The following is a 15,712-nucleotide window of genomic DNA, read 5'->3' as shown; positions in this document are numbered from 1 at the left end:
CTACATCCAAGAATATTCATAAGATGTTTATTTTTAACTTAAGTTATTAAATTTATCTTAAATTGTGTATTAAAAATATCGAACAATGAGAATATGGTGATAAGATTTAATTTATATTGCTTTTTTTAGTTTATATTATATTTTTAGAAAAAAAATTCTTTTATATATATTATAAAATCTCTTTAAAACGTCAATCATACGAATCTTTAAAATATCTTAAAAGATAGTATTTTTTTATTATTTACACACACACACACACACACACACACTTTTCTCAGAAAAAAATTCAAAAATTTTTTCTTGGATTAAACTAACAACGAGATAATCACGGAATATCAATATTATATTATATCCAATTTTAAAATTTTTGAATATTACTATGGTATGTTGCAATTTATTGTCTTAAAAGTATAAAGCTATTAAATACACAAAAAGCTGGTAACAATCCAAGGTAAAGCCTTAATTAAACATTCTATTTTTATTATCAATATCTGCTGACATAATTAATTAAGCTGCGTATGTATGATACATGTACATAATTCCAGGGTTAACAAAATACAAATTATATCATTATTAGTAAGTCATTGTATGCTCAATCTGTTATCATGGTAATAAATATTATACTATTTAACATTCGGTATTGTGATATGTCCTAATTTCTACCAAAGCGTTATATTGTAGCTTTTTATTGTCTGTTTAGAATGAATAAAAAAATTATTATTGATTATATAAACAAAAAAACTTAATTATTTTTTTGTATATTAAAAGAGCGTTGAAAGTAAATAGTAACTCGCATATATAGTTATATCTGTTAAAAAATGTGAAGTTTAATTAAAAATTGACAACTCTAATTTAATAACAGCACTTATTTATTTATTTATTTATAAATATACAAAAATTTCTTTTCTTTTGAAGAAAAGCGTTTACACATTGTTACATATAGTTTCGAAATCGCAGCAGCATATACTTTCAGCGCGCGTTGACACAATACATTGAATAGATCTACGTCGTAGATGTCTTGTGAGTTGCATTTACACGTCTTCTTAGGTATTATTGATAAAGTCGAGATGGAAATAGACATCGGTATCTACATCAGGCTCACCCTGAGCGCGAGGAAGACAATACTGTGCGCCGTTGCATATAATCTGACCACCGCTATCACCCTGGAAATGGGGACAACATTTTCGTTAACTTCTTATTTAATTATCGAATCTTTACAATTGATAAATCAGTCTTTTCTATTAAAGTAGAGAAACTATTTCTATGTATTAATGAACATTACTCACCGCGCAAGTGCCAATTCTAGCGATTGAGTGTGCATAAATGGCTGTCGGTCAAACGCACATTATAATGACGTTCCTGACATGCGCTCTTTGCGACTTGGTTCATTTTTTTGAAGAATGTGCGAGAGAGATCCATCCTTACTGATTCCATCCCATCCGGATAAAGTACATTTCTGTCCGAAAAAAGGCTTAAATTTAGCCAGAGAGATTGGTTTTTAGAACTGATTATATTGAATCGACAATTCGAGCTGAAACGAATAAAATGATTTAAAGTTTAAATTTTTAATATAAAGGAACAAAGTGAAGAAACCAAAAGAAAGTATTAGAAAAAATTAGGAAAAAATTATAAAATGAAACTCTTAAAATTGCAGAAAAAAATCTTAGTAGCGAAATATCTTGCACCGATTTACCGTGATTGCAGCAGTGTCCATTTTTCCAAGCATTTTCCTCGTTATCGGAGAATTCCGGATACGGCACGACAATATTCTTTACAAAGTGAAGCTGTCCATCAGTGCTATAAATGGTGTCAATCGTAATTTTAAGGTTGCTAAAGTAGACCTTCAAGTCCAAGCCATCCACGCAGTGAGCAGCAATGAGAATCTTACATCCGTATTCATAGTCAGGCCTTATATAATATTTAAGGCTTCCTTAAATTTATCTTCAGATACTCTACGTATTATTTCATTGGCTACCGAGCATCTAAAGATAAATTTAAGGAAGCCTTAAGTACAAGGTCTGACTATGAATACGGGCATTAGTCGGGGCGATGATGGAACCGCCGCAATTTGCGGCCCGCAAATGCCATACAATCTCAAGGAAACTTGGTACGAAAATTCGCCCAGTGCGACGAACTGGCCACCGGCAATCGCTTCGGGTTCCTCAGCGAACGTTTTTGTGATAAATACGTATATATAAACACAATATTTCTTTATAGACCGCAGCAGAATACTCAATGATGCATGAGAAGGATAGAGGTAGTTTTTGCAATGGTTTCATATCGTTTACTGTATTATTATTAATTCCTGCTGATTGATAGCTCAAATTGGAATCGAAATGACTAATCTATTTTTTTTTTTACGACTGTACTCGATATGTTGTTTAATAATTAACAATAATCTATTACATTTGCGCCGACTCCTATCATTCTTTATTAATTATTAATTTGTTGCAATTGTAATGAGAACATGTTTTTTACAGTATGCGCATTATCCTATAATATGATTAATGACCAATAAGAAAAATATTGATTAGAGATAAAAATAACAATGAGATAAATAAGAAAATATTTTGTCATTATACGATATATAATTTTACGTACGTGTGTAAGAACTACTACAAGAATTAGTGATAGCATGATCCATAATTAACCCAGGCTAGATTAAAAATCAAACTCAGGCGATAATTTCCTTCCTCTTATATAAAACACTTGTATCTGTAATTTAACTTTGAACAGCTGCGAATAGCTGATTGTATTTCTTACGCTAAATACGATGACATTCGGATCCTGCATTTTGATGAGACAGATACGGTAAAATCAATAAATGCGGACTTAATTACGTTGCGATTGCAATCGTTTACGATTACTAATCGAATTACTACGGCTTGAAAAGAGAAAGCTAAAATGCGTATAATAATGATTAAACACGAAATGTGTCTTTTCATTATTACTATTATTATTTTTATTATTATTATTGCGGTTCATTCGAGCAAAATATAAGATATCGGAAAGCAAGTAGAAAAGCTTGACGTATATTCATCTTAATAAATTAGTATTATAATAGTCAATCAATCGCTTCTTACCGCTAAGGGCTAAATCGTTTGCCGGCAGATACAGCGTGTCCTCAATTAGTTATTAGCAACAATAGTAAACCGTATGAATATTGCACTATTGCAAAGTGCGTGATATTACGCGGCCGACATCACCTCATGCTCGGAACACTTGGTGAGACTTGACACTTGCAATGATAGTCAAACTAGAATTCCATCGAATGGATTTTGTGAAAAATCCATTAGTCAGATAACTTCAACTGCGTGTTTGCTTCGGCACTCCCGAAGCAAACGCGCGACGCAATAAATCGACTCCGGTCGTTCGTGTTTAATTAAATCGGCGACATACGTTAGCTTAGCTTATCCTTTTTTCACCTTGTTCGTCTGACTCTGCAGCAAGCTGCTTTTCAAATAATTCAAAATGGTTATGTAAGAAATGGATTTTCAGTAACGCCGATATTCTCAAAAGCGGTCATCATATCATCTACTAATATACGGTAGTTTTCAACTCGATGTTTCCCAAAAAAATTTCAAATCACGGCCTTCACACAATCCCATGCAATAAGTTCATTTGGATTCAGACATTGATCGAAAACGTTATCGTTCATTAGTTTACGAATATCTGGACCGTTAAATATTCCTAAAAGCAATCAAAGCACATAAAAATATTAGACTTAGATTAAGCTGAATTGCATAAAAATAGTATACCTTCTTTTATTTTAGTAGCGCTTAATGCCCGGAAATTTCTCGCATAAATATTGAAACGCCGACGCGTTGCGATTGATTGCTTTCACAAAATGTACCGCACATAACAAAACGAATTGATTTTTCCTTTATTCAACACAATTCAACATTTATATTTATATAACACGTTACAAAGCGATAATGGCGCATGCGAAAGTTTTGATGCGTGATATGAAATAAACGTATATATTATACTTAGGATCTGAGCACAAGAATTGTCGTAACACTTACTTAAACTACCGACGAGATATTATTAAAGACTGTCAATTCTGGGAAAATTTTTGGCGGTAAAAAAGGCTCGGAGGTAATTGAAAAATGCTGACATTATCGATAATTGATATAAATTTGCTATTATTAACGTAAATATTTGGCTTATACATTATTAAATTCATGATTTTTTTATTACATAAATGTTCCATAAATAAATATGCATACTTGTAAAGCTATAATATTCTATATATATTGCAGAAAAATTACAATTTTTTTCTCTGCAGTTATCATCTCTGTTGATAATCAAATTTTGACGATAACACTGAAATTACAATTTTAAAGAAAAATCGAGTATTATTGAGTTCTAAATGCATAAATACGTCTATTAAATTAATAAATCATAAAATTAGTGCAATATTATCAGTTTTTACTCTTAATTACTTACAATATTCACAAGAACGCGAACTCCCGTAAGAATGTCGGTCTTTAATAGTATCTCGTCGGTGTCTATGCATATAGATCGAAATGTCAGTAAACATTCCATTTTTGAAAAACGCGGGCATGACCACTTTCTCTCGAAGTTGGTGTTTTTGGTCGATAGTTATTAGAGTATCGATAGTGGGTCGATTGATCAAAGTATGCGTACATGCGCTTACGTCACCGTGCGTAGCTCATAGCTGTCTGCTATTATCATTGTTGATTTTGAGTAGGTGTTTATCAGGTGCTACTTGTCAGTTGTCACAGAAGCTATCAAAATGTTCGGTAAGTGTGGCCATTTATACAGTCAAAAAATGATGTATTTTTGAAGATGCTAGTCGAATCATAATCGGACGGCAACATACAGCATACGTTTATTCTTTTCTTCTTTATCAGGCTGTTGTTGGTGTTGTGCTGCGTTACGTCCGAGATACAAGAGGCTCGTTGATAATATTTTTCCGGTTAACCCTCAGGTGAGATCTTCGAATATATTTTTCCTTTTTTCTCTCGTCTTATATATTTCATTTCTGTCTACTATGTTTATCGTTTTGTTCGCGAGTAAATCAATAAACGCTGTCCTTGATAGGCGGGAGAAATCAAAATGATTATTCTATTTATGGTTGAACCTGTGATATTTGCGCCGAATGAAAAATACGATTGACATGTGTCTCTACGCGACAATTTGTAATAATGGGCTTCTCTATTCTTCAGGATGGCTTGATTAAGAATAATATGGAGAAACTAACATTTTATTCGTTGAGCAGTCCTGAGAAATTAGATAGGATTGGAGAATACCTGTTTCAACGAGCTTCCAGGGATATTTACAGGTAATATAAAATTGTGATATAATTACATCTTTAATAGTATATTATACATAAATAATTACCTTATAACACCGGTTATATATAAATAATTATATAAGAATAAATCCTAATTACTACTGTAAACATGACTGGCAATAATTTCTATACATAGCATGCTAATACATTTTTTGATGCACTACACAAACAATTCTACTTAATAAGACACCATGTCCTGATAGGAGACGAAATGGCTTTGTTGTGATCGCCATGGAGGCAATGGATCAACTCCTGGTAGCTTGTCATGCACAAACTCTGAATCTATTTGTTGAGAGCTTCTTGAAGATGGTACAAAAACTGCTGGAATCTACGGATCCTCAATTACAAATTCTAGCAACACAGTCTGTAAGTGATAATCTTAACGAATTAACATTAATCTTACTCAATTCTGTCCGATTAACATATTGATTCTCAGTTTGTCAGATTTGCCAATATTGAGGAAGACACACCCTCGTATCATACTCGTTACGATTTCTTTGTGTCGAAATATTCGGCAATGTGCCATTCTAATAATGATGATCCCACTACACGCAAGCAAATTAGGCTTGCTGGAATTCAAGGGTTGCAGGTACGACTGAAATATTATATATCAGATTATTGATTATTAAAACTTACGTATTTAAATATACCTTTGTAGGGCGTTGTGAGAAAAACTCTTTCTGATGATTTGGTTGAGAATATCTGGGAACCTGTACATATGGACAAGATTGTACCATCATTACTGTACAACATGCAAAATTCAAGGTTAAATTTAAAAGAAACGAATATTATGAGAAACACATTGACAAATTGTATTTTTAGATATGCTGATAAAGAAGACACAACACCGGACAGCCCAACTGAAGAACGATCGGATCCGCCGCAGTTTGCGGAAACTTGCATGCGAGAATTGATCGGACGCGCATCATTTGGTCATATTAGATGTGTTATAAGACCTGTGTTGAGGTATAAAATAAATTTCGTTATGAATTAATGTATATATAAATATATGAGATATATGAGATATTTTAATAAGAAATCTATATTAAAGGCATCTGGACAATCATCAGTTATGGGTCCCTAACTACTTCGCAATTCATACTTTCAGAATAATTATGTTTTCCATTCAAGTATGTAACGATGTAAATCAAGTAATAATATTTTATACATTAGATAATTAATAATATTACTTTAATGTATGTTTTAGTCACAATATTCCTACACTGTAGTGGAAGCTTTAATGACGCATCTTGATGATCATTCAAAATCGTCCCCTAAGATTCGCACCAGCATTGCGGATACTTTGTCTAAAATTATATCAATTGCTGCAGGTGAAAGTGTTGGTAAGTACACATAAAAAATTGAATGGGTATAGTATAAATTCTGTTATCTAGTTCTCTGGTTAATATAAATTTACATATGTATAAACAATATTTATTGAACGTATAACAGAGATTAAATCATTAAACTCTTAACAATATGTTTTTTTTTTTAGGACCATCTGTGTTAGAAATTATAAATTCCTTATTATCTCACCTACGAGTTAGTGTAACAAGGAACCAATCGTCAAGTAATGATGAGCAATTGTATCAAGAAGCTCTTATTAACGCTCTTGGAGAGTTCGCAAATCATCTTCCAGATTACCAGAAAATTGAGATTATGATGTTCATTATGAGTAAAGTTCCATACAGTCAGCCTGATCGTATCGTATCAGTCGGCAAAGGAGATGTATTACTTCAAAGCATACTTTTAAAGTCGCTATTAAAGGTAAATCGTTTTTATTATTATATAAAAATATAAATATATGTAAGGTATAGATTTTTTAATTACAAATTTTTTTTTATATACTTTTTATATACTTTTTTATATAATAGGTTGGCACTAAGTACCAAACTATTCATTTGAACACAACGTTCCCACCCAGTTTCTTGGATCCATTACTAAGAATGTCATTGGCAGCAGATGCTGAAATGAGACTTCTTGTACAGAAAATATTCCATACCTTAATCGACAGACGACGGAATATTACAAAACTCGCTAAACCAACGTAAATTTATCTCTTAATCAAATGTTCTATTAATATACATTGTTCGTTCTTTTTTGAATTTTTAAAGATAACTTTTTTGCTTTAGTGTGAACGTAGCAGAGCTCGATCTTGCTATTGAAAAAGCCTCTAGACCTGATGTAATCTTTATTCGGAAGCACGGCCCTGAAATCTACTTGGCGCTGTATGAATCATTAGAGCTGTCTAGTAATACAGTTGAAAATGTGGAATCTATTTATACCACACTGGCGTTACTTGCCATTGAATTAGCTTCTGAGGAAACAGTATTAGAGTTACTGAGATTGGTGTTGAGCCTGCAAGACTTGGCACTGACAAGCGGTCAAATTAGTCTTTCGCTTAAATTCAACTTACACGCAATAGTTATCAGTTTACTAATCTTAATATCATATGTCTGTAATATTACCGCTCTTATGGATTATGCGAAAAAGGTAGGTAATTTCATATTGACACACACACACACACACACACGCACACGCGCGCGCGCGCGCGCGGCATTCATTTATTTTATAGTAAAGTTGCAATTGATTGAATAAATTCGTTTGAAGGTGGTAGATGCGCGTCGAAACGATAGCCCTCATTTATTACCAGATTTACAATCTCAATATGATACTGGTCTAACATCCAGATTAGCGCCAGCTCTTTTAGTCGACCAAACTGTTGTCAGTGAATGTCTAAAAGGAGCTGGTCTTGATAGTGGAAAATTACAACAAGGTTCAGGCTACAGCGGCAATTCTTTACAACACAGGTAATTACCTATAGCGTATAGTGGTCCAATAATTGGCTATAAATCTTTAGAGAATGCCACTTTGTTTTATATAAGCTTTATAACGTAAAATTAAATTTTGCTTAAATAGGCATTCATGGGTTGATGCTGGACGGAATTCACTAGCTGACATTAATTCTGGAGGCCCAGAGTTGGATAGTGCAGGTTCATCACCGGGTGTGCAAAAGGTATAATTTACATTTATTTTAATTTATATTAAATTAGAAATTATCAATGATCATATTTGATTTAATAAATTAATAAATTAATCATTATTAAAAAACATATTTTAAGCATATTATTATTGCACAATTTTAACTATTACTTTCTGTTCATAATTAATTTTTTGCAGAAATTACCTGGAGAAGAATTAACGTTCGAAAGCATGAAAAGAATTTTGACAGAGAGCAACAATAATCAAGTAATAGAAGAAGAGAAGCGAATGCAACTTTCTCAGTTCTTTAGAAATGCACCATTCCAAGATTTAGTATCAAAAACACAACCAAAGGTTTCATTCATTAACATATATTATAAACTTATTAATTTATACAGATTTCTAATATTTTCTTTTCTGTTCACAGCACGATGTTTTACAAAGTAAGTTGTCAGAAATATTTAATACGCTGTCCGTTGATCCGCGCAACACGGTTCCTACAACCGGACCACAGACAGATACTAAACCAAGTCAAACTCCAGCTTACGAAATTCATTTCCCAGAGTTGTTTGTATATTAAACTGTTAATGTTCCTGTTGCATTAACATTAGGTGCCAGTTGGTGCTATAAATGCTTCAAAACATTTGATTGACCAATTGGAAGAAAGAATTTTACTAATTGACCAATCAATGAATGCTTCAAAGCATTTCTATAAAGCATCAAATAGACTGTAGCTATTAACATAGTGTTGCATTATATTAAATCGTCTACATGTTACTGAGCATGAACAATAGCTCTTGTACTTTAAAGATTGACTTATGTACATAACAGAGAAAATATTTTTATGTTTTATATTGTTAGATATATATTTTTTATTGAGTTGCTCGTACTAATTTTATTTATTTTTAATGAGTAAGTCTCAAATATCATATAAGTTGCAATAGAAATGGTTAATTAGTGTTTTTATAAAATTATCAAATGGTTATGGAATGGTTTTATGGAAGTAGAGAGACGGGAATTTCTTATACACATATAATGATTCTATAGATTCGTAATCGATTTCGTAAACTGAATCAACTGTTTTCATTAATATAGGTTAACTCAAAATCATAGTCGCGTGATGCTACAAATGCTTTGAAATATTCTTTAATTAATTAGTAAATTTTTTTTTCTAATTAGTCAATCAAATGCCTCAAAGTATTTGTAGTGACCGCACGCTCTGACTAATATGTCGATACTTCAATGAAGAAACTTTGAGCACAAAACAAAAAAAAAGTTCACATAAGCATCGACATAATGAATCATCCTATATACTATATTCTAACAGTAGATCAATTACGTAAATGTGCACTGTTACTTAATCATGTTAATGTAAAGTTAAAAATTGTATATGTATATCTCTTTATGTATATTCTATGTTCGAAAAACACAATTTTCTCTCTCGGCAGAGTCAGTGATTGAAAAAAGTTGCACAATGTATATTTATAAATATAGACAATAGTTCGAAATATTTTGTAAATATACGTATATTAAAACACATATTAACCTGGAAAAAGATTTATTATGGTGCAATGCTTATCCCTCTTACATTTTTCTCCAATTACTTGTTCATATAATTATGAAGAAAAAAATGTTTAGATGTATACGCTTGAGGAAGCGGAGAATAATTTTTTGTTGTACTTTATCTTATGAAAACCTGTAACGTTACATTACCAATTGTTCTTTCCTTTATTGAATCTTTGTACAAAATACTCGAAGGATCACCAAATACATAGTAAATGGAATGAACACAGGTTTTATTTTGCAAATATCTGAAAGGTCCCTTTATTCAACCGCTCATCATAGGAACACGGTTAGTCGATTTTAAATCAAGTACACAAGTTAAGTAGCATCTCTTGGAGAGCAAGTAATCAAACTACATATTAACATATGACTCTACAGTACATGCGACAATGTTTGAATATTATTAATTTGCAATTTATACATTGTATAAATTGTACGTCGTTTCCGAAGTTGGAGAAACAACGTTTTCAATATCTTATATGTAACTTCATAAAAATCGTAAATATATTGTAATGTACGAGCGATTGAATTAAGGCATTAGAGTAGGATGTGCCATTCGTGCGACGACTACTTAAACATAATTTGATGCGTTTCTTTTTTTTTCTTGTATTGAAATGCGTTTGGTCAAATTTGGTACACTCTAAGAGGTATTTCAAGGTTCTACCTTCAGCAGCTCCACATCGAAGATAAGAACGGCATTCGGTGGGATAGTGTGTCTCTGTCAAGGCTAATATAGTTTACTGTTTGTTCTTTTTTTATATATATATTAGATTATAAATAGAATTATACTAAATAATTACACTAGAACCTCGTGGTAGCGAATTCAAAATAGAGCACAAAATCTCTTCCAGCCACGCTAGACTCATGTGAGAAGAGGTAAAATCATGACACTTAATAAAGTCCTAAATTTCATGATTTGAAAATGAAGTAAGAATGAATCTCGTTATCCATTCAGTATCCCAACCATGTGTTATTACGAAAGTTCCAGTGTATTCTATTTTATACGTTTAATCTGTATTTTATATTATAACATCTTGCATTAAAGGATATATTCCAGGGTGGCCTCGGCTACCATAAGCAAAGTCTGGAGAACAGGTCAGCTTAGCCCGCTGCCCGACGCACATTTGTGAGACTCCTTGATCCCAGCCTTTTATTACTTCGCCTTTTCCAATTTTAAATTTAAACGGTATACCGCGGTCCCTGCTAGAATCAAATTTCTTCCCATTGTCGAGGGTACCTATAAATATGTTAATGAAATCATTTTATTTTTATATAATCTTAAGATTTTTATGTATAAATTGTTTAGAGAGATAAATACATAATATTTTCAGAGATCAAAACTGGAAAGTACTTAATATAATAATATTAAATAATATAATCAGAGATGAGAAGTAATACGTTACTTTTCAACTCTGGTCATAGTTGTGTCATTACACAGCATTCTACCACATGGCAGCAGCTTTGAAAAAATTTTGTTAACTATTCTTCTGTTTCTTCAAGCATGATATATAAATGTAAATCAGAGTATCAATTCTCTGCAATAAAATATTTACCTGTATAATGCACGACCACTGTTTGACCAGTCTTTGGATAGGTTTGACCTACACATACGAAAATATTCATGAAACAATATTAGATAACAAAACTTAGGCAAAAATACATTGCTGTTTAAAATTAGTAACAACATAAATAAGGCAAAGACGCGACGTCGCTCAGAGTCCATTTTATTTCGAATAAAGAACATCGCGGCATCGGCCACACTAGTTCGCGGTATTTCAGGCCACGAGATAAGGCACATTGGAGCATCAAATATAGTGTGGTGCGCGCGCGAGCATGAGAGAGATGGAACAAGCTGCGAAATAGGAAAGAGGTTCTTCCGAAGAGAAGCGGGAACGGCAAATTCGGTGAGTCCTTAGAAAAATAAAACTGCATAATTACCGTCTCCAGGACACAAGACTTCGACATCCACGCCCATGGCTATGTGTCCTTTCTCTTTGTATTACAGCAAGAGACTCTCCTCTTGAAACAGCGAGATGCGCAAAGACCGTTGAGGCTTACCAGGCTCGTCAGAAAAGCCGTCGAACAAAACTCGTGAGAAAAACTATTCGCGAAGCCTTAGAAAACGATGCTGCTCCACTACGTCGTTCAATGAATACGAACCGGGCATATGAGATATCTAGAAATATCATCCATTGAAGTATCTATGACTGTGTTCCAAAACTCACTATCAGTGCTGAAAATGTATAATACACGTGACGTAAACTATAGATTTTTTAGTGCGGCAGTGAATTTTGGAACACAGACTATATATACATCGATAATATCATCCAATGAAATGGTTCCCGTTGCCGAAAGAGGCCGGAAAATGGCGATTTAGACAAAAAAAAAAAGATTCTTGTCCAGAAAAATAACCGAACATATATTCTGGCTCGTATTCAAAACGCGCTTTTATCGGTAAAAACATGTTCTGGGTATCAATCATGAAACTTTTTTCCTAGGATGAAAAGTAAAAAGTTTTCACTTTTCTTTTTCACTTTGAAATTTCTCCATTAACTTCAATGGTCAAAATTTTCACTTTTCACTTTCCTAGGAAAAAGTTTCATGATTGATACCCTGAATACGGGCCTTTATCTCTAAAATTGTATAATATGCATAACGTAAATTATATTTAGCATGTTGGCGCGCTAATCGTTTTAAGTGCATTCTGAATACAGGTCTCTACATTTAACACTGACGAGATGCTATTAAGGACTCTCGGCTTCTTATGGAAATTCGCGTGCCTGTTAAAATTTAAGTGATTAAAAGAAATCAATAATAAAATGCAAAATATATCAGTATTGTAACCAAAAAAACTTTATTTAATGTTTCTTAAATACAAACAAACACAGCCAGGATGCGCGAAAAATGAGTATGCGATACATTTTATACCCAGAACTCGTCTTCAGGTAGTTGAAATCAAACATCGCAGAAATAGGCACTCGACGTTTATTCCGATTGATCTTTTTATTATTGTATTGTACAATAACATTTATACTTTAGCATTTATACTTTAGATTTTCACTATGACATGGGAGCATGGATTATTTCATATTAGAAATATCCTGGATATCTCATATTACGATTTCTACGCCTTACAGTTTTACGATCACCAAATCTAACTTATATAATTAAGCAATTCAATATTTCCCATATTTTTCTATTAATACAACCTTTACTCTATCACTACATAAAGAATTTCTTGCTAAATATTTATTTATTAAATAATAAACAATGTTTGAAGGCTCATCTCAATGAAATTTGAAGACATCCAAATTCTAAAATCTTGTTTTACATTGACTATACATGATCTAATAATAAATTTTCTACTAAACAGTTTTCAATACAAGAGCAATAAATTCATGGTGGAACCAATAGATAGTGTTTATTAGTTTAGCAGAAACGCCACTATCTCATATTACGCGTCTCTCTCATAATAGGGGGCTTTCTCCTCATTTAGATTTATTTACGAAATTGTTCTAGATATGGCAACTTGCTGGAAAATTGATAACAAAGACAAATATAATATATTGTGTCAATATTGTGTTACTTGTTTGTATAATTGATCTGTTCCTGTTATTAATTATATATATATATATGGGGGTAGATCAAAATATTTTAATTATATGTATAAGTATATATTATTTTAAATAGGCAAAATAGTCAATTGTCTCCAAAATTATTAATACAAAAAATGTTTCAAATAAAAATGAAAAGATTTTAAAGAGAACATACTACAAAAACACATTGTTGCTTTTCAAAAAAATGTGCAAATTGCATTTCTTTTTAAAGCAACTGCATATGTGATTTCTTTATATCAATTTATTCATCTTATTATTCTGTATATAAAAGTACAGAACAGAAAAAGTTCTAATAACAGAATTAATATAACAGCAGGGCAATAAGAGTCAAATAAGTATCAAATTAAAATTGAAAAGTTATATATATAAAAGAAAAAACTAATTATTTTATACTTTATAAATATTCAAATTAAAATCTTCCTATTACAAAAATTCAAATTATAATAATTCGCATAATATGTTTTATTATGAGAATGAACCATTATAATAAATATAAGATATCTTATAAACTATTAATTTTTTAATAGGATAAAAAACATTAGTTGTGGATTACTCTTTAAAAAAAAAATTCATATTTTTATCTGGAACAATATCAAGTATCCTTATTTATTCTGTAGGTTAAACAAAGACATCTAGGGCATTATTCTGGCTGTGTTCCAAAATTTACTGCCAGTACTGAAAATCTATAGTTTACGTCACGTCCATTATAGATTTTCAGTACTGGCAATAAATTTTGGAACACAGCTTCTGTAAGGGGCTCCGTACAATAAAAGGAACAGAGAACAGAGAATAAGAATTTCAACCTATCAGAAATCATGTATTGTGGAATTCACAGTTCTGATAGGTTGAAATTCTTATTCTCTGTTCTCTGTTCCCTGTTCCTTTAATTATGCGGAGCTCCTAAGGCTTTAAATACAATGGGCACAGGCAATAGGCACAGGGAACAAGGAATAACGAACTATCCAATCAGAGCTCTGGAATATAATATCAAACTTACACATCAGAGCTCTGATTGGACAGCTCATTATTCCCTGTTGCCTGTGCCTATTGTGTTTAAGCCTTTACTGTCTTTACATGCCTATCAACAGTTGTTGGTATCATTGCGCAGATATTTTATATGAAAAAATTGCGCAACGACACCGACAATTGTCGGCGTGTAAAACAGTTACAGAATAGCGCCTCTGTCGTATAGGTCGCGAATTAAGCACACGTTGTAAACGTAACCAATAAAATATGAAACGCTAGTCCTAATAAATTAAATTCAATTGACACTTGAAAAAGATAAAATAAATGCCAAAGAATCTTGCAATATGTACATACATATGTACCATTTAATAGAAAATATAATTATTTAAATATAAAAAGTGATGCCGAACTGATCTGCTCCTGATCCACATCTAGTACCTTTATCCTATATCTATTTAGTACTTTTATATCAGAATTAAAAGAATCATATTGTGTAAAAAAATTATATATTTTATTTAAAAAATGGAAGTGACCTTCATATCCTTTAAACGCCATTACTTAGAACAAAAAGTAACATGACCAAAATAATATGTTCCCCTCGAAACTGTTCTATTTTACTTAAAACAGTTTTTTTTCTTCCAATAATTAAAAAAAAAATGAGTTTAAAATAAAACGAGACACTCTGTATATATAAAATTTGGTAAAAAATCATCACAAAAAATTTTATCTTTTCAATTCTGTAGAATTAAATTTAAAAATGATCAGAAGCTCGTTAAAGTATAAACTTTAAGCTTCAAAATACTTTTTTAATTTTTTATGATGTTTCACTAAATTTTAATGTTGATTGTGAGATATGCAGGTTTAGTTTCAATGACGCGTAATTCAGTCAAAAAAAGTCATAAGAAAATTTTTTAAATATTTTGGAGGTAAATTTTTATACTATTTAAAAAAAATGTTGAACTTTTTGAAAAAAAAAACTTTATCAAACTGCGCACTATTAAATATAATTTTAAGAAATACAATAATAATGTTTATTAAGATAACAGAACTGTAAAGATAAAATTTTTAAAAAATAGTCAAAAGTATGTTAAAGTATAAGTTTCAAGCTTTAAAATGTTTTTTTATATTTTTGTCTGCAATGATTTTTTACCGATTTTTACGGTGATCTGAATATTATACAATTTTAAGTTATATGTCCGGAAACTTTTCGACGGCAGTATATATATATATCCTGTATATAGTTTAATTAACACATATATATATA

The 15,712-nt window shown here is 31.5% G+C and overlaps 2 protein-coding genes across 3 annotated transcripts; one reads left to right on the top strand and one right to left on the bottom strand.

Annotated features, from left to right (window-relative positions):
* Positions 1-4,697: 4,697 nt before the first annotated feature.
* LOC108748808 (protein EFR3 homolog cmp44E) lies at positions 4,698-9,129 on the top strand. Of its 2 annotated transcripts, XM_018487171.1 has the most exons (16): positions 4,698-4,766; positions 4,878-4,954; positions 5,193-5,308; positions 5,524-5,686; positions 5,757-5,909; positions 5,979-6,085; positions 6,143-6,286; positions 6,372-6,450; positions 6,528-6,663; positions 6,816-7,087; positions 7,195-7,367; positions 7,453-7,813; positions 7,931-8,130; positions 8,240-8,336; positions 8,501-8,656; positions 8,730-9,129. In XM_018487171.1, exons 1-16 carry the CDS (start codon positions 4,760-4,762, stop codon positions 8,880-8,882), a joined length of 2,394 nt encoding a protein of 797 aa, XP_018342673.1. In that variant the 5' UTR covers positions 4,698-4,759; the 3' UTR covers positions 8,883-9,129. The 2 variants fall into 2 exon arrangements, with proteins under 2 accessions (XP_018342673.1, XP_018342672.1); XM_018487170.1 differs by having other exon boundaries at positions 5,979-6,286.
* Positions 9,130-9,849: 720 nt separating this feature from the next.
* On the bottom strand, positions 9,850-12,049 carry LOC108748809 (12 kDa FK506-binding protein-like). The gene is made up of 4 exons (XM_018487172.1): positions 11,804-12,049; positions 11,419-11,466; positions 10,916-11,102; positions 9,850-10,575 (listed from the first exon to the last, which is right to left on the bottom strand). Exons 1-4 carry the CDS (start codon positions 11,838-11,840, stop codon positions 10,518-10,520), a joined length of 330 nt encoding a protein of 109 aa, XP_018342674.1. The 5' UTR covers positions 11,841-12,049; the 3' UTR covers positions 9,850-10,517.
* Between the last annotated feature and the right edge of the window lie 3,663 nt (positions 12,050-15,712).

This window comes from Trachymyrmex septentrionalis, unplaced genomic scaffold (genome assembly GCF_001594115.1).
Source record: "Trachymyrmex septentrionalis isolate Tsep2-gDNA-1 unplaced genomic scaffold, Tsep1.0 scaffold243, whole genome shotgun sequence".
Classification (NCBI taxonomy): Eukaryota; Metazoa; Arthropoda; class Insecta; order Hymenoptera; family Formicidae; genus Trachymyrmex; species Trachymyrmex septentrionalis.
The sequence above is the reverse complement of the archived record's forward strand: the minus strand, read 5'-3'. Positions and strand labels throughout refer to the sequence as shown.

Excerpts from the sequence above, each read along its gene's own strand:
- LOC108748808 (XM_018487170.1), top strand. Across the intron at positions 5,910-5,978 it reads CTGGAATTCAAGGGTTGCAG|GGCGTTGTGAGAAAAACTCT; the intron begins GTACGACTGAAA and ends ATACCTTTGTAG. Across the intron at positions 7,368-7,452 it reads ACAAAACTCGCTAAACCAAC|TGTGAACGTAGCAGAGCTCG; the intron begins GTAAATTTATCT and ends TTTTTGCTTTAG.
- LOC108748809 (XM_018487172.1), bottom strand. The coding sequence starts at position 11,840 with ATGGGCGTGGATGTCGAAGTCTTGTGTCCTGGAGACG. Across the intron at positions 11,467-11,803 it reads AGTCTTGTGTCCTGGAGACG|GTCAAACCTATCCAAAGACT; the intron begins GTAATTATGCAG and ends TCGTATGTGTAG. Across the intron at positions 10,576-10,915 it reads AGCCGAGGCCACCCTGGAAT|TATCCCACCGAATGCCGTTC; the intron begins ATATCCTTTAAT and ends ACAGAGACACAC.